This window comes from Epithele typhae (genome assembly GCF_022376455.1).
Source record: "Epithele typhae strain CBS 203.58 chromosome Unknown BXZ73scaffold_39, whole genome shotgun sequence".
NCBI classification, from domain to species: domain Eukaryota; kingdom Fungi; phylum Basidiomycota; class Agaricomycetes; order Polyporales; family Epitheliaceae; genus Epithele; species Epithele typhae.
In genome coordinates, this window is record NW_025954230.1 from 153,541 (window position 1) to 178,346 (window position 24,806).

At 59.1% G+C, this 24,806-nt stretch overlaps 9 protein-coding genes across 9 annotated transcripts; 7 read left to right on the forward strand and 2 right to left on the reverse strand.

The window, feature by feature from the left end:
• Positions 1-39: 39 nt before the first annotated feature.
• BXZ73DRAFT_50080 (FAD/NAD-P-binding domain-containing protein) lies at positions 40-1,663 on the forward strand (the record flags this gene model as incomplete). Its single annotated transcript, XM_048020373.1, has 2 exons — positions 40-765; positions 821-1,663. 2 exons carry the CDS (start codon positions 40-42, stop codon positions 1,661-1,663), a joined length of 1,569 nt encoding a protein of 522 aa, XP_047875911.1.
• Positions 1,664-3,048: 1,385 nt separating this feature from the next.
• Positions 3,049-4,326, forward strand: BXZ73DRAFT_50083 (Alpha/Beta hydrolase protein; the record flags this gene model as incomplete). Its single annotated transcript, XM_048020374.1, has 4 exons — positions 3,049-3,169; positions 3,229-3,579; positions 3,640-4,205; positions 4,273-4,326. The coding sequence occupies 4 exons, from the start codon at positions 3,049-3,051 to the stop codon at positions 4,324-4,326; spliced, it is 1,092 nt and encodes a 363-aa protein (XP_047875912.1).
• Positions 4,327-5,038: 712 nt separating this feature from the next.
• BXZ73DRAFT_79054 (uncharacterized protein) lies at positions 5,039-6,133 on the forward strand (the record flags this gene model as incomplete). The annotated part of the gene is made up of 1 exon (XM_048023001.1): positions 5,039-6,133. The coding sequence occupies one exon, from the start codon at positions 5,039-5,041 to the stop codon at positions 6,131-6,133; it is 1,095 nt and encodes a 364-aa protein (XP_047875913.1).
• A 110-nt stretch (positions 6,134-6,243) lies between these two features.
• On the reverse strand, positions 6,244-8,865 carry BXZ73DRAFT_103275 (uncharacterized protein; the record flags this gene model as incomplete). Its single annotated transcript, XM_048015527.1, has 6 exons — positions 6,244-6,271; positions 6,454-7,100; positions 8,311-8,395; positions 8,452-8,462; positions 8,528-8,729; positions 8,792-8,865. The coding sequence occupies 6 exons, from the start codon at positions 8,863-8,865 to the stop codon at positions 6,244-6,246; spliced, it is 1,047 nt and encodes a 348-aa protein (XP_047875914.1).
• Positions 8,866-9,386: 521 nt separating this feature from the next.
• On the forward strand, positions 9,387-10,278 carry BXZ73DRAFT_103276 (uncharacterized protein; the record flags this gene model as incomplete). Its single annotated transcript, XM_048015528.1, has 4 exons — positions 9,387-9,843; positions 9,907-10,043; positions 10,092-10,169; positions 10,228-10,278. 4 exons carry the CDS (start codon positions 9,387-9,389, stop codon positions 10,276-10,278), a joined length of 723 nt encoding a protein of 240 aa, XP_047875915.1.
• A 1,506-nt stretch (positions 10,279-11,784) lies between these two features.
• Positions 11,785-13,003, forward strand: BXZ73DRAFT_49994 (Zinc/iron permease; the record flags this gene model as incomplete). Its single annotated transcript, XM_048020357.1, has 5 exons — positions 11,785-11,878; positions 11,930-12,005; positions 12,064-12,497; positions 12,596-12,780; positions 12,839-13,003. The coding sequence occupies 5 exons, from the start codon at positions 11,785-11,787 to the stop codon at positions 13,001-13,003; spliced, it is 954 nt and encodes a 317-aa protein (XP_047875916.1).
• Positions 13,004-14,118: 1,115 nt separating this feature from the next.
• Positions 14,119-15,984, forward strand: BXZ73DRAFT_91120 (glycoside hydrolase family 16 protein; the record flags this gene model as incomplete). The annotated part of the gene is made up of 4 exons (XM_048025871.1): positions 14,119-14,907; positions 14,980-15,609; positions 15,664-15,842; positions 15,894-15,984. 4 exons carry the CDS (start codon positions 14,119-14,121, stop codon positions 15,982-15,984), a joined length of 1,689 nt encoding a protein of 562 aa, XP_047875917.1.
• Positions 15,985-17,113: 1,129 nt separating this feature from the next.
• BXZ73DRAFT_103279 (uncharacterized protein) lies at positions 17,114-21,477 on the forward strand (the record flags this gene model as incomplete). Its single annotated transcript, XM_048015529.1, has 14 exons — positions 17,114-17,372; positions 17,490-18,292; positions 18,347-18,640; positions 18,699-18,804; positions 18,859-18,985; positions 19,042-19,263; positions 19,333-19,407; positions 19,466-19,579; positions 19,626-19,721; positions 19,779-19,868; positions 19,929-20,618; positions 20,678-20,822; positions 20,875-20,973; positions 21,046-21,477. The coding sequence occupies 14 exons, from the start codon at positions 17,114-17,116 to the stop codon at positions 21,475-21,477; spliced, it is 3,552 nt and encodes a 1,183-aa protein (XP_047875918.1).
• Positions 21,478-21,984: 507 nt separating this feature from the next.
• On the reverse strand, positions 21,985-24,572 carry BXZ73DRAFT_49949 (uncharacterized protein; the record flags this gene model as incomplete). The annotated part of the gene is made up of 5 exons (XM_048020347.1): positions 21,985-22,044; positions 22,105-22,365; positions 22,537-23,292; positions 23,716-23,983; positions 24,073-24,572. The coding sequence occupies 5 exons, from the start codon at positions 24,570-24,572 to the stop codon at positions 21,985-21,987; spliced, it is 1,845 nt and encodes a 614-aa protein (XP_047875919.1).
• Between the last annotated feature and the right edge of the window lie 234 nt (positions 24,573-24,806).

Below are 24,806 nucleotides of genomic sequence, written 5' to 3' on the forward strand. Positions count from 1 at the left end.
TGTCGACCTCTTCGAACTTCATCTCGCCTTCCTGCACCCATGTCCGCTGAAGACCGCTCAATCGAACTCAACTTCGACGTCATCGTCGTCGGCTCTGGCCACGCTGGCTCTTGCGCCGCCCTTTCCGCCCGCGACGCCGGAGCCGCCCGCGTCCTCGTCGTCGACAAGTGCCCCGAATCCTGGGCCGGCGGCAACGGCTACTTCACTGCCGGCGCGCACCGCACCGTGCACGGCGGGCTCGCCGACCTCCTCCCGCTCGTGCGCAACGCGCCCCCGGACGCGGCGCGCACGGTCGACATGGCGCCCTACTCCGCCGCCGAGTTCGCGGCGGACATCGACCGGCTCGGCGCGGGCCGTGCGGACCCCGCGCTCGTGCGCGCGGTCGTCGACGGCTCGCGCGCCGCGGTGGGCTGGCTCGCGGAGCGTGCGGGGGTCCCGTTCGTGTTCTCGTTCAACCGGCAGGCGTACCTCGTCGACGGCAAGCAGGTGTTCTGGGGCGGGATGGTGCTCGGGGTGGAGGACGGCGGGAAGGGGCTCATCGCGGCGCACCACAAGGCATTGAAGGAGGCCGGGGTGGAGATGTGGTTTGATACGGCGGCGGAGGAGGTCATTCTGGAGGAAGGTGCGGTCGTTGGCCTTGTCGTGTGCAAGGACGGGCAGAGGATGACGCTGAGGGCGCCCGCGGTGGTGCTGGCGTGCGGCGGGTTTGAGTCGAGCAGGGAGCTCCGATCGAAGCATCTCGGTGAGCGGTGGGCGCGCGCGATGGTGAGTATCCGTATCTCCCCATAGGTGCCCATATCTTCACACTCCTCCGCCGCAGGTGCGCGGGACGCCGTACAATACCGGTGACGGTCTCACTCTCGGGCAGCGCGCCGGTGCACGGCTCACCGGCGACTTCGCGAGCTGCCACTCGACCTGCTGGGACGCGAACGCCTCCCCGGACGTCGGGGACCGGCTGCTCAGCAACCAGTTCACCAAGTCCGGGTACCCGCTCGGGCTGATGCTCAACGCGGACGGCGCGCGCTTCGTCGACGAGGGCGCGGACTTCCGCAACTACACCTACGCCGCGTTCGGCCGCGCGATCCTCGCCCAGCCCGGCGGGTTCGCGTTCCAGGTGTGGGACTCCCCCGCGTGCGAGTGGCTCCGCGCGGAGGAGTACGCGGACGGCGTCGTGGAGAAGGTGTGGGCGGAGAGCGTGCCCGCGCTGGCGGAGGCGCTGACGACGCGGGGGCTCGCGGACGCGGGGGCGTTCGTGCGCACGATCGAGGCGTACAATGCCGCGACGCGCGCGTTCGCGGTGGGGAATCCGGACAAGAAGTGGGACCCCGCGGTCAAGGACGGGCTGTCGACGCGGTGTGCGGCGGGCGCGCTCGAGCTGCCGAAATCCAACTGGGCGCGGCCGCTCGCGGAGGGCCCGTTCCTCGCAGTCAAAGTTGGGTGCGGGATCACATTCACCTTTGGGGGTCTCGCGATCGATCCCGACACCGCGGGGGTCGTCAACGACGCTACTGGAGATACGATTCCGGGTCTCTTCTGCACAGGGGAGCTGGTGGGCGGACTGTTCTATAACAACTATCCCGGCGGAAGTGGGTTGACGGCAGGGGCGGTGTTCGGAAGGAAAGCTGGCGGGAGCGCGAGCCGTCGCTCGCGAACTGCCTTGTAGACCGTCTGCTGCCGATCTCTGACTTTGTACTAGAAGTGATGGGCCCGTAACAAGGAACTCTTGATTTGTCCTCCTTGTAAGTACTGAACTTTGTACCCTCAGCACATGCATCAAAGAGGGGTCGCCAGCAGCCACGTATCCGAAGCCGACGGACATGGTCCCTTTACCCCCCGGCTCCCGAGCTCATCACCATGATTGTAGATCACGCTTGGCTCTTTCTTCCCCGACACCCCGGTCGTAGCGTAGGAAGTCAAGAGTCATCGCAAACCTCATAAAGAACATATGTGGCCAGTCGTTTTGCGTCTCTTGCCTGTGTCGAAGGCGAAAAAGCACACGGTGGAAACGTTGCGCCGGCGTGCTGCATCGTCATCGGCGTTGAATCGCGCCCCGGGGATCTGACGCGAGAAACCGACGAGACTACCTCCAAGAACACGTCCGGTTCTTTCCCAGATTTTCGGATCATGGAGTCATCCGTGCAGTTCCAGAGAGAATTTAGTGGAAGGCGGAGTGAAAGATTACGCCTTACAAGTTACAATCGCGTAATACAAAGCTTTTAATCTCCGATTGCTGACACGTGGACTATATTGAGGCTCCGATCACTTCTTCGAAGTTCTTGTCCACCATGCTGCGTGGCTTTTCTGCCCGCTTGACTGCTATGTAGTCTGTCGAAGCCGATCTGCAATCACGCTGTGTACCTCGACGTCCTCACGCACGTCAGAAATGGACCTCGACCCTCCGTGACCTCCGGCGAAGCGGCATTCTGAACGCGCACGGGCCAGATCGGAGAAAGCAGCCTGGGCCCGAAGTAGAGGGCCAATATTTGTGAGCGCTGACAAGAGACAGTCGCTCCGAGGCGGAGAAAAGGAGAATCTGATGGGAGTTCACCAAGCTGAGTCCTCAGGCCTCATTAATCATTTCCGCCTCTTGTGCGCTACGAATGGGCGGCGTATGAGCATGGCCATCGAACTCTTGAGGCATCGTCGTTCAGAAGACGGAGTACTTTCCGACTATGTGTGCAGGTGGACCGTGTGTCGCAGATGCGAATAAAGGTACGTTCTCTCTGGTAGTATTGAGAGTGTTCGAACGCGCTCCCCAAGCGCTACGATGGCGCTCCGCGGGAGAAGATGTCCCCCGCCGCCGGAGTCGTGGGTGCGTGCCTCAGGGTCTTTCCCTCGCGCTTTTTGGAAACTGCCCATCCCTCCCTGTGTCCACACCGATCCATGTCCTGGCGGGCCCCACGATGTCGTCGTGCTGACCCTCGTCCCCGCGACGTCCCTCCTCCCAGCCCGTCAAACCTAGAGCCTATTTGGACGACGAAAGGGGGATAAATAGCCTCAACTTAGACTTGCCCTCCTCCTCAACCACCGCCGGTGCTGACGACGGCCATGCCTTCAGCCCCTGTCGACGCAAAGGGGACCGTTCTCTACTACGAGGACAGCGGCGCTCCTGCCAACAGTGCGGAATACGTAACCGTGGTTCTCATTCACGGAACTTGCTTCCATGGTGGTGAGTCGTGGCTACTTGGCTTAGCTGTCCCGATCCCACAGTTCGCTGAAACCATCCAGCCACTTTCCGCCCACTCTTTCCTCATGCTACTGCGTGCAATCTTCGCCTTGTGTATGTCAACATGCGCGGGTATCCCGGCTCCTCTCCGGTCTCTGAGGCCGACTTCGGGAGCACCAAGGACGAACGAGAGCAAACGCAACGTGATCGCGGCTTCGAACTTGCTGCATTCCTGTGCTGGCTCATTGACACGGAAAAAATCCCACCTATCAACGGAGGCGCTGGCGGCATCTCCCTTCTCTCGTGGTCCGGAGGACACGCGCTCTCGTTCTCCATGTTCGGGAATGCTGGGTTGCTACCCGAGAAAACCAGAGATGTCTTGAACGAGTACTTGCGTAGTTTCATTATGTATGGTAAGCCCCCTGCTTTAGATGCTCACCTAGTTTCTTCCACACTCACCGACGCTCGAACAGAACCCAGCTCAGCCGCGACAGGTACCACACCTCCTCCCTCTTTCTTTGGTGTCGTAGCCGACCGAACGAAGTCGCCGACAGATCAAGCCATCGCCTTCGGGATCGAGGTATCCTCCTACTTTGAACCATGGGACCTCCCCGACACACTCCCGACACTCGCCCCAGATGCTCCCCCGCGCTGCAGGATCCAAGACCTGCCGCGCGCCGGTCCCCTCGAGCGCCGCTTCGAGCCGACGGTGAACAAAATGAGTGCCGAAGAGCTCCGCGACATGACGCACCCCGCGACCTTCGCCGGCACGCTGCACTTCTCGCACTGGTCGCCCTTAATCGCCGCGGTCAACGCCGCACACGTCCACCGCGCGCTGTACGACCCGCGCTTCCCCATCGGTCCGGAGGGCGCGCTGGCGACGGTGTGGGCGCGGGTGCGCGTGCACCTGCTGTATTGCGACATGACGAACGGCTCGATCGCGTGGGCGTGCGCGACGATACGGTGCGGGCACGCGGGGGCAGAGGAGGGTGTGCGGAGGCCGATGGAGGTGCACGTATTCAATGGGTGCAACCATTTCGTGAGTGACTCGCACGAGTGCGTTCGGTGGTCTCAGGCTGACCGCGCTGGTTCTTTCCTTTTATTAGCTGCACTGGGAAGAACCAGAAAGGTTCACGGAGATCCTGGCGAAGATCGCATGAGCCCGTGAATGAGTAGACCTCGGTTCAATTATCATGTTGAATGAAACCTCACTGTCGGAGACCCTCAGCATATTCTATGTTTATCGGGTGCACCAAGTTGCGGAGTGCGCTCCGTATTCGCCATCTGTTGAGCCGGCGTTACATAAGCCATCATAAAGCGCCGACAATAGGCGCCGATGGCAGCGACATTGTAAGCCGCAACGGTGTACACGACCTGCCGGTGCGCGAGACTTAATGATTACTGTTGCGAATGAGTCGAGCAACCGCTCCGTCAGGTGCGAGTCGGAAATTTCCTTATGCTACAAGTGGAAGCCTGTTGATTCCCGGCGGTTGTATAATCCATATCTTTTCATCATAACATCGGCACTCACTTACCACATGCACTCAAGTACTCAGGTACCGACACGGAGGAGGTCGTTTCTGCGACGCAAGCGCATCACGCACAATCGGGAGTACGTTCTAATTTAGCCCTAGATGCATCAAAGTCTCCAGGAGGCGAGTTGCTTGCTGTCTTTGTACAAATACAACGACCTCCTAAATTGGCCAACTTGACTCTGGCTAATCCACGACAGAAATTCCGGTGTGGTGGTGAAGACAATGCGCAGAACATCTGGATGCGGAAAATTTGCATCTCACTCGCATTCGCGACTTCATATGTATAAAAGCCACTGAGCGGCATGATGATCCAGTGCCAAACTCCGCTGGTCCCGACATGCAGCCCCAGCTGCCCAACGAGCTCGTTGACATGATCTTCGACCTCGTCTGGCGCACGTTCATTCCCACCATCTCTTACGACCCATCCCGCTACAGCTCCCCCAAACAGCACGCCCTCGAAGCAAGGCTCCGCTGGTCCTCCTTCGGCCGTCTCTGCCAGGCGTCGCGCCAGTTCAAGGCTATCGTGGAGGACCTCGCACGTCGCACCATCATCATCGAGTACGAGGAAGACTTCACGATGCATCACAAGCTCGCTTCGGCTGCCCTGAATCGGGAAGGTGCTCCTCTGCTCACAGAGCTCTTCATCACCATCCCGTTCCTCCAACAGACAGAGCTACCCCCAGCCGTCCTCCTTCGTGAGCGCATCTTCGACTTCATGGCCACCTGCCGCTCCCTCTCCGTGCTCCTCAACCGCTCGCACGTCTCCAAACCCGGCTTGTGCGAGATCCAGCTGGCGTTCGACTGCCTCTCCCGGGCCCAAGGCGCTTGCCGAGACGTCCACCTCGTTTGGTTGCACCCCCACCGCGCACGGTTCTGGCTCCCGACCACCCTCGTACCCGCGCCCGCCATCCTCTCCCCCGCCGCCTTTCAAGGCGCCGTCACGCCGCAGTACCCCGGGGTCCGCTCCCTGCGCCTGGCGAACTACCCGCGGTGCACGTGCCCGTGCGTCGGCGGGCAGCGCGGTGGGGCCGGCGGCGCCGGGCACGTCCCGCGGTGCCTCTCGCACCTGCTCCCGACGCTCTTCTCCGAGCTCGAGCGCGTCCACTTCGAGACGCCGTGCTCGCTCAAGCACGTCGTCCTCCCCCCGGCGGTCGCGCGCCTCGAGATCGACGCCCCGCCCCAGTGCGGGCGCGCGAGCGGGAGCCTGGTGTTGTGGAGCTTGGCTTCCGCGGTGAACGGGGGGCTAATGCGGATGCAGGTTGAGGAGGAGGATTGGGCGTGGAGGAAGAAGCTTATTGTGGTGAACACGGGCCCGCTCGAGCCCGACGGATGGGCGGTGGCGATGGCGGCGTGCGAGAAGGCGAGAATCGGGTTGGAGCGCCGTGCCGTGTACAAGATAGGATCTGGGACCACGATCGAAGCTGTACAATGAGGCTCGCGCTGGTCGGTTTGCGCAGTGTCATCAGGCCATTGTTCATCCGACGGGAGCACTAACGAACACGAAGAGGATAACTAGATTAATCGAATGTTATGAGTAATAACCTAATCCGACTGCTTCTGCCGGGATGCGCTAACGATACAGTAGGATTGCGTCCGCGTTCGGGCCAGCGAACGCGCCGACTTGCCATAAGGAGCGTGGATGTTGATCGATTCTTCGTGCCCCAACTAGTTCTCCCTTCTGGCTAGCCTAGTAGATTCCCTTTCGTCAGCTCACCATATCGGCTATGTATAGAAAGCTCGAGCATTACACACCCGTTGTTGATGGCGATGATGGAAGCAACCTCGTCGACAGTGTAGTGGGTCGTGGGTCGAAGGAACTCGTTGCGGCTCGCGAGGAAGTTGCTCAAAGAGAACGTGCACAACGCGGGGTACCAGCCCGAGTGTCCCGTCTCCGCGCGGTCCCCGTCAGCATACAGGACGACGGCCGCCTCAGAATCCGGCTCCTCCAGAGTGCGACCCCAGATGCGTCGAGCCCACTTGACCTGCAAGCCCCGGCCGCCTTCTTCTGAAGGGGTGATGCGGAGCCCGATGACGTGCGCCTTGTGGTGGCGTCCGACCAGCTTCGAGTACCGGTTCATCTGCTTAGTCGGGTCCTTCGTGACCTTGTCCTCGACAGAAAGAATGATCTGCAACGGCATCCCGTCGTCGGCTCGAGTAGTGACGAGGAAGTCAGGGATGCCGACACGACGCCGACCGTCCGCCTTGAGGCCCATCCGGAGCCCGTGCTTGTCGTGAGTGTAGCCGAGGGTTGAGCCCATACCACTCTTCGAAAGGTCGACACTGAGAGAGTTCTGCGGCCTGTTGAAGGTGGACTCATCCCGTACGCCACTGGTGTCGCGCGCGGGAGAGAGGCCACCCGACAAGCCCGGTGCTTCCAAATAAACCGCAGTCTGAGGGAACTTAGAGTCGCGATCGAGATGAACATGCTCATTACCATCCCTGAAGGTACTGGCAATGGGAGTGGGTGCTTCATTATGACCTGTTATGACACCTTTGATATACGTCACAGCATTCTCCTCTATCGAGAGGCAACACTCACTGTAGTTTGCTTGGTGGACACGAGGGTGGGTGAGAGGCGTGCTCGAGACGGCATCCAATGCGCCAATTGCGTCTGATCTCGCATGATTGAGGGTCATAAGGTGGGCGTCAACGTGCGTGGAAGATGAGGCATATCGGTGCACATCGTCATTACCCATATAGATGTTGGGAATGGAGTTAAGCGCCTCAGCACGGTTTTTGGCAACGCCTTTGACAGTGACAGTGATTCAGCGAACAAGTACGAATGCAATGTAGTACTCACCATGAGATGCTTCATACGACCGAAGCGGAAAGAGCGGGGTGCTTGATGCAGAGAAGTCCGGAGCCGCGGCAAAGGCTGCTCTCACGGGAGTAGAGTATACCTGGGATTGGGAGGGCGATGTGCGAAAGAAGGACGGCTCACCGCCGTCTGAGGCCAACATTGCTGCTTCCTGCGCTGTGTCTCGCCATCTAGGGACCGCTAGCACCAGGGGTTCTCCCGCGCCATTCACGTCTGTTGATGCGACACGATTGGCTGCCTCGGGAAGTCTGGCCTGGGGAGCTACACCGAAGCAGAGATGGGCTGTATATATGCAGACGAGAAGGCCATTAGCGAGCTCATCCACGTCGCACTCAACTTTGTCATCATCGATCGTGATCTCGGTGCAGCCCCTGACAATCCATACCGGGATAGAAGCAAGAAACTGTTCAACAGTCTGGCCAAGATTTATCACTTAAGAGTCGGATCACGAACCATAAATCAAACACACCTGAGAAAGCAACTTCTGGAGCCCCTTCTCCCGTAAGCTCACAACCGTTTCCTGCAAGTTTCCAGATGACGTAGAAGGAGCACTGTTGTCAGCGGACAAACTAAAAAGCGCCCGAGACGACTCGGAACGTGCATCGGTGGATGAGACCGATATTTCCTTGCCGCAAGAGCATATTCGGGGCAACTGGTTCGCTGTCGCGGATAGAGGGAGACGAGGATCCTCGTCGTTGGCACGAGACGTGCGCTGATCGTCGATCTGATCCTGCGGTCAATGAATTTCACTTCAGATACGCGCATAGAAACCTTTGACTGGTGCAACGCACCAGGATCTTCAATAACTCCTTAGAGTGGATCATCATTGCTTCCACTTGACCCACTGCCGGATGGCGTTTGCTAGATCGCGTGTTGCTACCACCAGATTCGCGAATCAGCAATCATGTGCTCTGTTAGGCTGAACGGCTTACCGTGAGGAACCCTGCATGAAATTTTCTCAGTGTCTTCCGTGAAAAATTAATGGATAGAATGAGAATTTCATCGCACCAGATTGGACCTGCACGTTGTGAGGAAACCGCTCAGGAGCTCGGCTTGCTCACGTATAGCAAGCAATAGCTTCGCACTCTGCTCTTCGGCTCGTGCGGCGGGATCAGTGGTATGGACCTGGGGCTCATCGGCGAGTGGTTGAGCTTCTGTGTCTTCCACAACGGTGCCCGATGTGGATGCATGAGACGACGGTTCCTGAGGGCTGGTGATCGAAACCGGAATTAGCGGAACGGCGGTGCAATGGAGCAGATGATGTGTACGAACGACTGGGAGATGTTCACCGCCCGATTGCGCTTTGAAGAAGTATCGGAATGGTTGTTTGCCTTGCGCTTTCCCATGGCGAGGAATAGAAGGTGGTGAGAGAGGTGCCCGGCGAGAGTGAGGGATCGATCGACAGTATCAAGAGTATGTTGATCGGCGAGAGGCGGATATATGACAGAGTATTATAATTGGCAAAGGATAGCGAGCGGGATTGAAATGAAAGCAAGCACAAACGAGAGGGTGGTCAGCCTGGAAGGGACAGAGTGGTTGGCTGCACGGGAGGAAGGTGGACCGTGGCGGCTGCAGGTAGGAAGCACCTGGAGGCAGAAGTCCACATATTCGTGCATATATGTTGCGACGAGAACAATGAGCCCGGCATTTGGCCTGGAAAAGTTGTTCAGAACAAGAGGGCCACAGCGAGGTCCGCCGTGGTACGAAGAAACGGAGCGCCGTTCGGCGGCCCAGCAACCCCCATGCACGTGCCAGCGCCTACACGTACGATTCGAACATCGGCGTCTGCAGCCGCCTTAATCTTCCTTCTCCACCTACCTTGACGTCTTGCCACTCATCCCCACGTCCTCTCCTCAATCTCACCACGATGGCTACTATGACTGTCACAGGACCTGCGGTCTGCAAGATTCACTTGCGGCCCCCCACACCAGAAGTCGTCTTCTTGGCCGGATACGTCTTCTCCCTCACAGCAATCGCCCACCTCTGCATGAAGGCCTATGGCATCCCGGAGGAGACCATTTACCGGGTAGGACCTCTCCAAGCTGCCAACGAATACCTCAAAAGCTATCTGGATCTCGACAGCCCTCAGTTCATTCCCTTCGACTGCGATCAGTGCCGCAACCAGTGTGACCCCGCGCTGAAGGGGCGCTTTATACTCCCCTGCCACCTTGCGTTTGTTGATCAAGGAATGAAGCGTCCCGACATTCCCCTCGACGCCGACGCGAAGGCTTATCTCGACTATTGGTACCCGCCTTCTCTACGAAGACTCGAGCACTTTTCGGACGTCAATTTCATAGTCACCCGGTATCCTGCACACCACGGACGTGCGTACCGGTCGTGTACTCATCATATCACCTGCGTTCTGATCGCTGATGAACGCCTTCCAGCCAGAAGGATGATCCATGTGAAGGCAGGGGAGTACCAGTTGATGCACTTGTCGGGCCAGTCCGACGAGGTGATCGTGCAAAGCGCCGTTGAACGTTTGAAGGAAGATGAGGATCATGGCTATCCGGCTTCGCTACTCGTGAGTCTCACTTCCGTTTATTGTAATGGCACGCACTGATAGTAGTAGGGCCCGACGCTTCCTGCCAAGTATATCTTCCGCACGTTGACGACCTCCTCTAAAGGACTTCGGTCCCGCAAACGTTCAGTCAGTGCTTCCCTTTACTATGTGCATTTGCTATACTCATAATGGCCACCGTCTGCAGCGCGAACCTTGGTCCCCGTACAAGCGTCCAGAGTCGCGACGACGTTCGTGATTTCATTTCATCAGGGTCCGCATCTCCCTGCCATTTATTGTTATTACATATCTTTATTTGTCTTGAACGCGTTCTTCGATTCGTTTGTATTGCATATTGGCATACCTGCGTTTGCTCATCGATTACCTACCGACCCCGTCCTCTGCCCGGAGCGTTATCCGGCGCCGTGATAGCTGAGTACGTCGCGCTTGTACCCATCGTTTGCACCCCCATGAGCTTAAATTTTGCCTGTGCAGTGGCGTGACCGCGCTCGCTGACGCGACTACGCCTCACGATTTCCCCACACCTTGCCGCCCGCGCGCTGCTCTTGAGATTCACATTCGTACTCCTTGTCAACCTCAGGTGCGCACTGGAGCTGGGGTACGATCAAGGGATCGAGTCCGAGTCGTCGGTACCCCGCACAAACGCAATGTCCTTTAGACGCAAGAGAGCGCGGTGACGGTCTCACTCACACTCGCGCCTGCGCTGGGCCCGGAATAGGGAACGCGCGGGCTCGTCGGCGGTGATTGTGTTACTTACGCTTGTGGTGAATAGGTACGTCCGCAGTTCAAATTAGTTGACGTCCTCCTGTGTCCTGCACTCGGGCGTTCTTACTGTGCTCTGCCCCAATGTTGACGCGATATTATAGTCCTGATTATGCTTGCGTTGACGAAGACGAGCCTGCTCTTGACCGTGCCCCAAGTTGCGCAACGAGGGAAGCATCCCTCGCTCTCCAGCGCGTTGACTCCGGTTGGCGCGGCGTTCTCACGTCTCGTGCTCTCGATGTTCAATATGCTTCAGTCAGGTCCAACGCTTGCTGCTCAATATACCTTACGCAAGTTGACAACATCCTCAAGAGCACTTCGCGCCCGGAGCCCCTTGGTAAGTCTGCATTTCGTCCATATCAAATCCTTCTCACTCGAACTCTCGTCCGCAGTGGTTACCTTGTCAGGTCCCCATATCAGCGCCCACAGCCGTCACGATACTCATGGTTGCAGGTCTTTCTCGTCTCGTCTCTGCACGGGCGGTGGAGGGGTGCGGTACAGAGCTGCTGGAGACGAGACAAGATCTTCCTACCACATATTGTGATTACATTGTTATTTGATTTGGATGGCTCAGACGGTGCACTCCTGTTCACCGTGCTTCCCTTTCGCGAACCTTTGCTGTCTCGTTTACAAACTACTCCGCCCTTTGCACCACAACACAAACAAAAAATCACAACGAGGTATGGTGAATGGCAAATATCTCCGGGAAGTGGGAGGTAAAGGTAAAGGTGGTAAAAGTACGTCACAGATCACGTGTCTAGCCCTCGTTAGGCGAGCGTCGTCTGCAGCGCCGACTCGCACGGCGAGCGGCATTCTTGTCCAACGTCGTGATGCTTCACCATCCTGCTCTCATCCACCACCACCGCTCTCTCGGTATTTCTTGTTCTCTTCTGCACAGACCAGCACACTCAGCACCTGCATCCAACATCGAGCCTGAGGTCTTTCACTCTGAAACATCGTTCGGCGCACTAGGCTTACCGGAATGGCGGGATTTCTCGCGCTTGCCATTATGGCAATCCTGTTGGGAGCGGCGTCGTTTGGAGTGGGGATGCTGCCGCTCGCGTTCGCGTTCTCCAGTGAGTAATCTATCCGGATTGCTGCTCTCTTTTCGCCGACGTCGTGCACAGAATCCTCCCTTGCATCATTAAGCACATATGGATCCGGGCTATTACTCGGCGCCGCACTAGGTGTCGTTATTCCAGAGTACGTCGCGCATATACCCGCCCCTTGCACGCGCGTGGACTCGTTTTTGCCACTCCAGAGGTGCGGCGGCACTCGCCGACGCAACCATGTCTCCGGACTTCCCTACGCACCCCACCGCCCTTGCGCTCCTCCTGGGGTTCACTTTTATGGTCCTCGTGGAGAGCCAAACATCTGGCGCACACGGGCACTCACACGCCCCGCTCCGTCAATCGGACCCTCAAACCGCGACATCCACCGTAGAGTTCGACGTTGAGCTCGGAGAGCTGGAGCGTGAACACGGCATCGACCCGGAGCCGTCGACATCGGTCCTTCGCGCGAGCGCACAGGAGAAAGAAATGCAGGGACGCGCAGTCGCGGCGGTTCCGCTTACGCTCGGGCTCGTTGTGCATGCCCTTGCGGATGGACTCGCGCTGGGCGCGGCCGCGTTCTCGGATGGGGCCCGCGCGCGGTCGTCTGCGACCGTCGTATTTCTTGCGCTCGTCGTGCATAAAGGTGCGTTTATGGTTCGGTTGTATCCTCCCCCGTCGCTATTTCAGCCTCGTTCGCCCTCTATTCATGCTCGGCGCGATGACGCTAACTTCGCATGATAGCCCCGACCGCACTCGCGCTCACGACGAGCCTGCTCTCGACCGCACTTCCAGTCGCCCAGTGCCGCAAGCATCTGGGGCTTTTCAGCGCGTCGACTCCGGTCGGCACAATCCTTGCATACACCGTGCTCTCGTTCTTCGGCACACAGGGCCGCGGGCACTGGCCGGGGCTTGCGCTGCTATTTTCGGTGCGTTCACCATTTCCCTTGCTGCGCTTCTCCGCACTGATACCGCGTCATTCCCTAGGGCGGTTCATTCTTGTATGTTGCGGCGGTCCTTCAGCCCGCGCTAGCAAACGGCCAGGCGGGCGCCGAAGGGCTCGGAGCTCGCAGAAAGTTGGTGTTGACGATCGCGGGGATTTTGACGCCATTCGTTGTGGCATCCCTGGTCGACCACGGCCATGAGCCATGAAACTGCTGCTGCGTATATCCGAGCGGGGAGCATATACATATATGGGAGGGGCTCCGCCACGCATCGCTTTTATGTAACGCCGACGGCCGAGCAACTGCGATCGGGTGGGTATGTGAAAGTGAGAACGCCAGCGATGTATTGTACGTGCGCATACACATGTACTTTGGTCGGCTGAAGGGTAAAGTCCGGAAGATGGAGACTCCTTATAAGTTGACAAGAAACCTTGTTGCGACTCGCCTGCGCTGTGTGCAGTGCATTTGCCACGGACAACGGTGGCATGGACGAGTCTGCGAGCGAAACTGAGGCGCTGTGCACCGATAGAGCGCGCTGCGGTTCATTCTCTCCACCGAGTGGGAATTTTGGAGCCGGCCTGTGCGGCACAGGCGATGACGCCAGCTACCACCCTCTGCTCCTGGACGCTGTCGATTCCGCTTTGCCCGCCGTGTCTTGTAGCATCCTCGAGCCCGCGTTCGCGCATTGTAGTCGGCAGGAGGATCGGCGAGCCCACAGCCTTGTGGATACAGGCCACGCGCAAACGCTCGCAGAGCGCCCGAACGGGGACGAGGCGCCGCGGCGCGTGGTTGAACCTTCGCGTCGCGTGTGCGGCCATAACGAGCTCGCCTGGGAGGGCCGACGGCTTTGCCCTCGTCCCCCCCTCCCACTTCCTCCGGTCGTCCGCAAGTACTCACGCCTCCGCGCCCGAGCTCTCGCCTGCTGCGCCCCCACCGTTGCGTCACATTGTCCATTTCGATTCTCCGGACACTCGCCCGTGTGGCGCCGCCTGCCAAAACACTCCCCACGGCCCTATTCCTCGCGAGCCATGCCTCCTCCTCCGCGCCGTGTCCCTCCTCCCAACCAGATGTATGCCGCCGTCCCCCAGAGCCCTAGTGGCGGGCGAGCCCACCAGCAGCCCATCCACGTCCCCCCCGCGCCCTCCAGCCAGGCCTCGTCCCGCCCTCCGAACATGGCCCCCCGGAACGACACCGCCCACGGAGTTGCGACCGCGCAGATCGGTGGAGGTTATGGCCCGTACTCGGTGCGTCCGACCCTGCACGTCGACTCCCGCCCGCGCTGACCCATCGCAGTATGACCCCCACTTGACGAACGGCAGGCAGATGTACGGCAACTCGCGGTTCAGCAACGCCCCTTCGGAGTCGTCGCTCGGCACGACTAACGAAAAAGTGACCACAGCGAGCGCGGCGCCGCTGGCTGCGACGACTGCGACGGTGCAGCAGTACCCATACATGTGGGACACCCGGGATGCCGACCTCGACGACCCCCTCCACAACCCCGATCCTGTGCGCGACGCCGCCCTCGACCGCAGCTGTGCCCCGTTCTCGTCCCGAGGGTGGATAAATGCGTCCGCTCTCTTCATCATCTGCGCAGGCATCATCACTCTCTTTGCTGGCTACCCCATCATCGACCACTTCATACATGAGCCCCCCAAGACGGCGGGGTTCAACCTTGGTGGTATCAACGGCACCGGTCAGGTTCCCGCCCTCAACAACTTCCGCTCTTTGATCGACACCGACACTCCCGATTCTGCCAAGACAAGGAAAGGGACGGACGGCAAGAGCTACGACCTCGTCTTCTCCGATGAGTTCAACACCGACGGGCGCTCGTTCTATCCTGGAGACGACCCCTTCTGGGAGGCGGTCGATCTCTACTACTGGCCCACGGTAGACCTTGAATGGTACGACCCGCGGCAGATTACAACGAAGAATGGCAAGCTCGTTATCACGATGGAGGAGGTCCTCAACCACAACCTCAACTTCCGCAGCGGGATGCTTCAAGGATGGAACAAGTTCTGCTTCACCACCGGCTATATAGAGGTCAGCGTCAGTATGCCCGGATCTCCGAGAGCGGCCGGTCTTTGGCCCGCAGCATGGACGATGGGCAACCTTGTGAGTCATGCGTTGTTTCATTGCGCGCGCACGCCGCTCCGATCGCCTCGTGTTCACCCTTGTCTTCTGTAGGGCCGCGCAGGTTATGGGGCCACGACTGAGGGCACCTGGCCATACAGCTACGACTCGTGCGACCTCGGCACGTTCCCGAACCAGACGACGGCTAACGGACAACCTGCCGCCGCTACCACGGGAGGCGCGGGCGGCGCGCCACTCAGTTTTATGCCCGGTCAGAAGCTGTCGGCATGCACGTGCCCAGGCTCCGACCACCCGGGACCGTCGGTGGGCACTGGCCGCGGCGTGCCCGAGATCGACATCTTCGAGACCCAGATCGACACCGTACGGTTCCAAGGAGAGGCGTCGCAGAGTTTCCAAGTCGCCCCGTACAACTATCAGTATGAGTTTGTCAACACTTCCGACGTCACCCCGATCTACGACTCCTCCGTCACGCGCTTCAACACTTACAAGGGTGGCGTGTACCAGCAGGCCATATCCGCGGTCTCAGACATCAACAACGAGAACTACGCCGGGAACGGGTACGGAACGTATGGGTACGAGTGGTGGTCGAACCCCAACAAGCGCGAAGAGGGATACATTGCCTGGTCGGTCGACGGGAAGCAGACATGGAAGATCACGGCGGACACGGTCGGGGCGGACTCTACTGCTGAGATCAGTGCGCGTATCGTCCCCGAGGAGCCTATGGTGCGCATCTTTCACTTCGATGGTGCGGACAGAGAGCTGATCGAACTCGAACAGTACATCATCTTCAACTTGGGCATGTCGCCGGGCTTCCAGAAGCAGGACTTTACAAACCTCCAGTTCCCCACCCAGATGCTCATCGACTACATTCGGGTGTACCAGCGAGAAGATGTCATCAGTGAAGACTCGACCTCGTGTAATCCATCATCGCGCCCGACAGAGGAGTACATCAACGGGTTAGTGCGACTGGTCGTTCACTGGGTTCATATATGTTAACTGTTGCCTAGTCACATAAACGCGTACACAAATCCCAACTTCACAACATGGGACCAAGCGGGTTATACGTTCCCGCGCAACTCCCAGTACGATGGTTGCTAGCGATGCTACCATGTTGTACGCTTTTCTCATCTGTCCCTTTCCACACTGCTACCCATTCCCTGCATCTCATCTCCGTCTGCGTTATCCCCCACATTTGCATATCACAAGGCGTGCACGATCTGTTACGATGCCATCATGTATGTAGCCTGAGGACTCTGTAGAGTACACCGCGCCTGCTAGCCCCGTTCCTGGAGGACAATAATGCCCCGCTCTCTTCCGTCGCTCCTCCCATCCCCCACCACATCTCTCTACGATTGAGTCTTGTGTATGGCTTCGACGAACCTCGTCCCCCAGACCGCAGACCGCGATGGGAGACGCATCTTGGATCTTTACGTATACTTACGACCCTTGCGTTCTTGGGCGTGCATTCGTCCTGCTCTACGAACTCACTAGAAGACATAATCACGCTTCTTATCCCGGATGACGAGCGCGCACGCCTGACTAGGGCTGTCCGCACAAGCGGCTGGCTGTAGTCGTCTGAGGGTCCGTTGTCCTTGAATGTCTGCCCTGTGGCAGTTAAGTAGAAAACAAACGTATGATCTTGGACTCAAGTCACGTGAACGAGTGTCTGCTCCTGCAGTGCAGCGCCGAACTTGCCCAAGCAGGCTTCACGCGGCTTGAGTCCTGCATGCATCCTCTTCTCGCCCTTTTTGCGCCAGCCTCGTCGTTTTCCCCCCTCCCTGAGGCTGTCACGCCCCCGTATGAACACGATCCCTACCGCCGACGACCGTCGTGAACTCCGGAATTTGAGCCATCTTGGCTCCGGAACGGGACACCCATCTGGAAGATCTGGGGCGACCGACGCGTCTATTGCCCAAGACGGGTGCGTGCCTCTTCCCCTCTCCCACCGAGCCCGTTTGGTGGAGTGCTGTATGCGGCTGTCGCGCCCGCTTTTGGTGTGTACTTACGCGTATGCACGGCCCACAGCGACAGCAAGTGGAAGCAGAAACCGACCCGGATCTTGGTACCAGGCGTGCGTCTCTTCTCCTGCTTCCTCCACGCCCCGCTGTGCCCATTCGTGGCGTCTCCCTTCTCCTGTGTATCGTTTGAGCAATTTCGCATTTTCCTTGCGTTTGATATGCGTCCAACTCAACAAGTTACCCACTCTCAGAACGGACCGCAGCGCGATATGCGTAACTCCCCCGCCGTCGTCAACCCGTACACACAAGGTGGCTTGCGCGATAACCTCAGCGGACCCAAGGCTGGCGCAGGATTTACCCCCGGTGCCTCCTTTGGCCGTCAACAAAACCCCTCCGCGAGCAAGACCGTGTACAGGATACGCCACCAGCTACCCAAGCCACCTGCAAAGAAGCAGAAGGTTGCACACGACCCGGAAGATACTGGGGAGGTGGTCTCCAGGTACTTCCACCCGTCGCAGGTGGGCGCAGGTGAGTAGCCCATTGTCCTACTCCTGCGTGGGCCCGCCGGTGGCGGGGTGGTTGTGGCCGGGCTCGCTCACCGCGCGTCTCCTCTCCTTCTCTATGCCCTCCACCCGGGAACGGAAGTCGATGCGACTCCGGCCAAGGGCAAAGGCAAGGCGCGCGGCCACTCGGCCTCCTCCCCCACCTTCGTCCCCGACTCGGACGAAGATCGCGAAGACCGCCAACTCCAATACCCTCCCTCCCGTTCCCGTTCCCGCTCCCCCGGACCTACACTTAAACTGAAGACGAAAGCGGCCGCGAACGGGGTAGTCCAATCGTCCTCGCCGGACCCGCTCGACCTCATCGCCCAGAAGTCCGCGGGCCCGCACCCCTTTGAAACACCCGACGCGGGCCCGTCGCGGCTGCCCCAGGACGGCTGGTCCACGCAGCGGTTGCGTGCCCGACATGCGCAAACGAAGAAGACGGTGGGCGGCGACATCGAGGACGACGAAGTGCAGGAACTGCGCGTCGTGGACGTGGACGATAGGACGAGCGATATCGACGTGTTCTCGGACGACGAGGACCCGCTGCAGCGAGCCCGCGCGACGAGGAACGCGACGCCCCGCGGCCGCCACAACATCCCGCCGGGGGTGGTCAAGAAGAACAGATCACAGTACGAGGGCGTCGGTACGATGGCTGTTAGAGAAAGGAAGGGATCGCCGGTGCGGGTGGGTGCGACAAACACGAGGGCGAACCCGGAGAGAGATAAGGTGATACCGTACATTAACCTCAACTTGCTGGAGCAAAGGAAGTCCGGGTCCGCGGGGGGGCCAAGCGCGACGGGGAGCGCGATGGCAAATCGGACGCTCGTGGGCGGGATGATGAAGAGGAATGGGACCACCAAGGTAGCGCCAGAGCCGAAGAAGCCTCGAAGTAGGGGCTTGGCGGTGAGTTCTCTTCCCGGCATATAGCAAGAGCATTAGTATTGACGGAGATACCAGGCAGACGCGCTCCCTTCGATAGGCGGGGAGGAGGGTTGCCAGCTAGACCCCGTCGCGACGACGCCGTCCGGGTTCGCAGGCACCAAGGGGAAACCACCAATGAATGCATTGCCGTTGCTCGCCTACTCTTTGGGTGTCGACCTTACTAGCAAAGACGACTTCACTGTCGTCGCCTGGCTCAGCTTGCAGAATGCAAAAAGCCCTCGGAATACCTTGATATTGAAGCTGTTCGAGGTGAACAGCAAGACTTCCCTAATCGAATTTTCTCTTGACCGCGATTTCGATTCAATGGAGGTATGTCCCGTTTCTACACCCTACAGGGACCGGTGGCTGATTACTCACTGTTTCACAGTACACTACCGACAAAAAAGACCAGTGGCCAAATGACTCTGTACTGCTCATCAAGCTGCAATCTACGAAGGGGATTAGACTGAAGAAACAGATCAACTTCAAACCCGGTATTTACCCTTTGCTTCCGAGTCGCCGCGTGGCTCATGCTGACTCGTATACAGGTGACCAGCACGCCCAAGGCCACGTCACGTTCAGATTTCTCCACCCACACGCTAACCTCAACGGCTCCAGTTACGGCGAGCTTATCGCCAAACTCAAGTCGCAGATCCAAGACAACTCACTGCTGGAGTGAGTGCCAGGCCCGCACTCGCATCACAACCCGCCACTGATCTCAGTCATTCTAGCTCGGCGGGCTCAAAAGCATGCTGGGAAGCTGTGGAGAATGCGGCGGCCATGCGAGCGTCCGGCACTCGTACGAAGAAGGCGCGCTCGGTAGCGGCGACAGCGGCCGCGTCGTCGTCTCGTGTATCACCTGCGTCGGCCTCAGCGTCTGCCACCGTGTCGAACAGCGAGACCGCATCGGCACGTGGCGCCTCAGAACGGCCTTCTGTGCCAGCCCCCCCACGGTATGTGATGGTCCTAGGACTGCCTCCGCTTCGCTTTGCCAGGTTGGCTCACAGGTGTGTGGGGGGCAGGAGCAAAGCGTATACGTCGGCGCGGAAGTCGGCGCGGCTGCAGCCAAGGTCGCCGTCACCTGATCTTGATGAGATGTAGGTCGTCTTTGCAGAGTCATCTCAGATGTGAGATTGCTCATTCTTAACTTCGCAGTGCGTTGGTGTACCCCCCGCTCGGAAAAGGCGCAGTCAACATCACTAGGGGAGATCTGAAAAGACTGGATGCTGGACAGTACCTCAACGACACTCTGATCGAGTTCGGACTGAAGTAAGCATCATATGCTGTCTGTGTACATCTCTGATGGTTTTCCTAGGCTTTGGCAAGATGGCCTGCGGAAAACGAACCCAGAGCTCGCCGATTCGGTGCATGTATTCAACTCGTTCTTCTATAAAATGCTCAGCACGGATAGGTACGTTGCACAGTTGCTCGCGGTCGATCTGGTGCTCATTCTAGCAAATCGATGTAGCATAAATGTCACTTATCCCACCGTGCGCAAATGGACTTCGAAAGTAGACATCTTCAAGAAGAAGTACATCATCGTTCCGGTCAACGAACAGTGCGCATACGCCCACCTGTTGCTGGTGCTTCCGACCCTGATCTCTTTATCTTTCCGCAGCTTTCACTGGTACCTCATTATCATCGAGAACCCTGCCAACATGCTGCATCCTCCCCCACCGGCTCACCAAGCACCTTTCACCCGGAAACGGAAGCGCGACTCGCAAGCCAACGACGATACCCCTCCTGAAAAGGACGACAAGACGGCAGACGTTCCCGCCCGGGAACTCCACCACGATGACTTCAAGGATGAGTGGGAGCGCGGCGGGTCGTCGAAGCAGCCGTCCGAGGCGCCAGAAGACGGGGACCGAATGCATGTCGACGGCGAGCACCGGAGCGAGTGCGCGGTCGAGGACCTCCTCAGCAGCAACATAAGCCAGTCTTGTACAATCTCGGAGCCAAGCCCGTCAGCGTCCACGGAGGTGACGAAGGTAGACGACCTGGTGCTGGTGTATCCATGCGAGGAGCACATGGACGTGGACGTGGAGGCCTTTGTGCCGCCGCCAGTCGCGGAGATGGAGACAGAGATTAGGAAGGAGGCGGAGAAGGAGAAGGAAGAGGGCGATGCCACTCCACAGAAGGCTGACAAGGGTGGTGAAAAGGGGAGCGGTGAGACCGCGACGGCGAGACCATCTGAAGAAGTCGTCGATGCGGTCATGGAGGAGTCCAAGGAGGGTCAAGAGGCCAACGGTGACGAGAAACCGAACGATCTAAGCGCATACACGGAGTTCGACCCCGCGAAGTACCCGATGTGAGTGCTCAACCCTTGATAGCTTCGGGTGCGCGACGCTAACCTTGTGCGTGCTGCAGATGCACAATATTCACCTTCGACTCGTTGGGTACCGGCCACCCCAAGGCTGGCGAACGCCTCTCGGCGTACTTGCGCCACGAGGCTGTGGACAAGCTCAAGCATCCCTTCGATGAAACATGCGTCGGCAAGTACAAGAAGGCGCCGGTATGTCCCCTTGACGCAAATGCGAGCGAACCCAACTGACGCGTGTCCTCAGTGCCCCATCCAGAAGAACTTCTGCGACTGCGGCCTGTTTGTGATGGCGTTCGTCGACGCATTCATGCAGGACCCCGAGAAGGCGAGCGAGGCCATCCGGGTGCGTCGTGTCTGCCGAAGCATTTCCCTGCCGCGAATACTGACAAAGTGCCTCCCGTCCGTGTTCACGCAGAAGGGCACCAAGATGACGTGGTGGACGGAACACGAGCCCGACGGCGACCTCCGCGAGGTGTTCCGGGGCAAGACGCTCGAGCTCTCAGACGCGTGGTGCACGGCAAAAGAGGCGGCGAAGAAGGACGAAGAGATGGCCAAGGCGAAGGCGCTCTCGACCGAGAAGGAGAAGGAGAAGGCGAGGGAGAAGGAGAAGGAGACGGAGACGGAGAAGACTGCCAGCAAGCCCGCGTCGCTAGTCGCGAGTGACTCGGACAAGGGCACGGGCACGGGCAAGGGCAAGGCGGTCGAGCCGGCGGTCGTCGTGGACGACTCGGACGCGGACGCGGGCTCGGACTCAGACGTCCAGATCGTCTCCACGTCGTCTCCCAAGAAGAAAGGACCAAAGCCAAGGCCGAGGGCGAGGGCGAAAGTGTTGCGGATGCGAGGATGATTTCAGCCCTGGATGGACGAGGTTGCCTCTGTTTTCACGCTTTCCGAATCTCGACCACCGCGGCATTCAGCCTTCTTGTCTCTCTTTTTTGACATCATGTATCCTTGTTGTTTTGCTCATCTTTCACCTACCATAGTAGTATTGTTATTCCACGAGTTATTAGACTACAGTACAGTTGTCCCACGTATTACCCGCCGCACGTCGCTCTGTACATCTGTCGCGCATCTGCTGTGCTCGTCCACTTACTCACGTTATCACGCTCACAGTAGTAGTCGCATTGCTGTATCAACACCACGTCTCACAGGCTCGCTTCACGTACTTAGACCCATATAGTCCTTTTATGTATTGACGCAGTACGACCGCGAGAGCCAGGGACTACAAGCACAGACGGGAACATAGGTATGTGAACTAACGACTAACGCTACAAAGCGACGGCGTCCTGCACTATGCAGGACTCGAGTCCCAGTTAGATAGCAGCATGTAGATTGGACGTCCTGAGTATCCATGTCATCGTCCCGAGTTGATAGAGTGAATGACGAGCTCCTTGATGTCGTCCGCATCGTTGAGCTGTTCAGACCGTCAGGTGTCAGCATTCCCCGGGTACCAACACTCTCGCACAAAACGCACCTTGACCCCGATGATGATGTTCCGGTCGAGGAGGACGGCGCCGTAGCCAAAGGTCTCGTACGAGCTCAGCTGCATGTACGGCAGCCCCGTCCGCACGCGCTCGCAGAAGATGCGGTGGTCGGGCGTGTACGCGGACATGAGCTCCGTGGGCTCGCACTGGATCTGCCCGATCACCTGCGTCTCCTTGTCCGTGAACGTGATCGGCGGGGGAGCGGGGTCGAGCGCGCGCGCGAAGGTGGGGGGCGCTTCGACTGGATAGGCCTCTGGCGGAAAGTTCTCCGGGTTCGCGGTTTCGAGCTCGTGCCCAGGCGGCGGGGGAGCGTGAGGGGCATACACAGGGAATCCTGGGAGCGGGAACGGGAGCGCGTCGAGCGGGCCAGCGAGCGCGTACGGGTACGCGGGAGGCGGCGTCACGACCACAGCTGGCGGGACGCCGAGGCCGTGGCCGTGGCCGTCCACCCCTAGCTGGCGGCGCTGTCGGCGGCGCTGTCTGCGGTTGTGCGCGGCGAGCTTGCGGATCGTGTGCGGGTTGAAGTCGAAGACAACGATCGTCGCCGTCGGCGGCTGCTCGTCGTCCGGTGAGTCCTCCTCGACGGTCACATATCGCTGCCCACACGTCGTTGTGATCCATCGGCTCGCGCTGAAGGACGTCTCGAGCCAGCGGCACGCGTCTGGGCCCCAGTCTGTCCAGGCGATCTGCGGTGCCGGTGGGATGTCAGGGGCCGCGGGCGACTTTGCGGGCGACTTTGGACTGGCTGCGGTGGGCAATGAAGACGAGGTGGGACGGGGGCTGGAGGGTTTGAGGGTCCTAAGGAGTGACTTCGTATGTGCAATGAGCGTGAGGCACTCGTGCCAGCCTTGATCATCGTGTGTCATCACGTTGAAGATCACGATGGCCTGCTCCGGACAGTGGTGGAACGGCTCTTGTGAGCGAAACGCGCGAGCGTGGGTCCGGGCGCGTGCTGTTTTGGGCTCCGAGCGACATGTCACTTGTGCAATGCTGTGACCCTTCTGTAGTCTTGGCAGCTGGAGGATACATGTGGGCTCGAGTTTGAGTGGCGTGTCGTCAACCGGGCGCTGGCCGATATGACAGAGCTCGATAGTGTTGTCGGCGCAGTTCGGAAGGGCGATCACGTCTGGGGCGAGGAAGGTGAATGTCGAGTAGCTGGTACACTTCATTTCTCGTATCTGCAACAGGTTGCCATGTCAGTGGATGTCAAATGTGTTGTTTATGAGAACGAGACACAGAGAACGATCCCAGGCAGAGCCAGCATCTGAAGCACTTGAGCACAACACACCGAGCAAGGGCTCGAGCCATGCTTGCTGCGTGGGAGGCCAGCAGAGGTAACGCGAACACACTATGGCCGACCCAAGCTCCGGGTTCACTGATCGCGTGCGATGTTCCCGCGTTTACGAAAATATCCGCGGGCAATTGCCGCTGTAGGGCATGTGCGAAGACGAGTCCCGACAATGCTGCAAGCACCCTCCGGCCGTGAAGCGGAGCGCTCTAGCCCTGTGCCAGGGGCAGAAGGGCCCAGCACATGGAAGGAAGAAGGGCGGAAGGACGTCGCGACCCAGACACAAGGGGACGGAACGAGGACGGAAGCTCACCTGGAGGCACTCTCCCGTCTTCCAGTCGTACACCTCGAACATCGCGGGCGGATGTGTGGCACCGTAGGGGCCAGGGTAGTGGAACATGAAACAGAGGTAATCGCCCACGATCTCGATGCAGACGCTGCACTGGCCCGCGACGGGCTGCGTGAGCGCGGGCACGGTCGCGAGCTGCACGACCGGGTTTGCGGCGAGAGGATGGTTGAGGCCGGTGGAAAGCTGGAGCAGACGAAGTTCGAAAATCGTCTCACCGTCTTCGGACTCTCGGCTGAGGGGATCGCGTCAGTGATCCAGCGCAAGACGAGAGGCGGGTAGAAGGACTGGAAGGTGGCGCATGGAGAGAGAAAGAGGACGCACTCGGTAGCAACCACGACAAGATCGTGCTCTTGCACGGAGAGACCGACGTCGATGATATGTGCGCCCACACATATGCGCACCCAATTGTCGTCGGATGTGGGACCTGCTGAGAGTGCAGAAAGGCGCGTCCAGCGAATGATGTCGGTGCCGGTTTGAAGGCCTGAAGTGGACTCGCCGAGGAGGAAAATGCCGTCGGAAAGCTCGTAGATACTGGAAGGGTGGAAAGGCAGGCGGACGGGGACAGGTTTGGAGAAGTCGAGGCGCTGCCAGGCTGATTCTTGCTGCTTGAGAAGACGAAGCTTGTCGGCTATGACGAGTGGCGAAGAGGCATTGTCTTCAAAGCCGGAAAGCTGGAGCTGCATAGAGTACTGAAGGAGGATGCTGCCCTGGATGATGCGGTTGAGGAGGTGGCAGACGCGACGGCATGTGTTGAGGTCGTTGTAGTGCAGGTTTGAGAGGACGTGGACGACCATCTCGTGCGAGAGCGTGAGGAGGGACATGGTGGTGAGCAGCAGAGCAGTGACGCCTGGCCCGACTTCGGACCTGTTTCCATCCCCCGCGCTCACGTGCGCGGACGGGGCTTGGTTTGATCCGGCTTTCCTTCTTGCCCCCATCGTCTCCTCCGGCAGTGCAGAACTCCTCGCTACTAATGCGTACATGCAGGCCGGACGTCTAAAGAACAAATGTCTCTCTTCGTGTCCCTAACTCTGTCGGTCTTCCGCTCATACAGATGT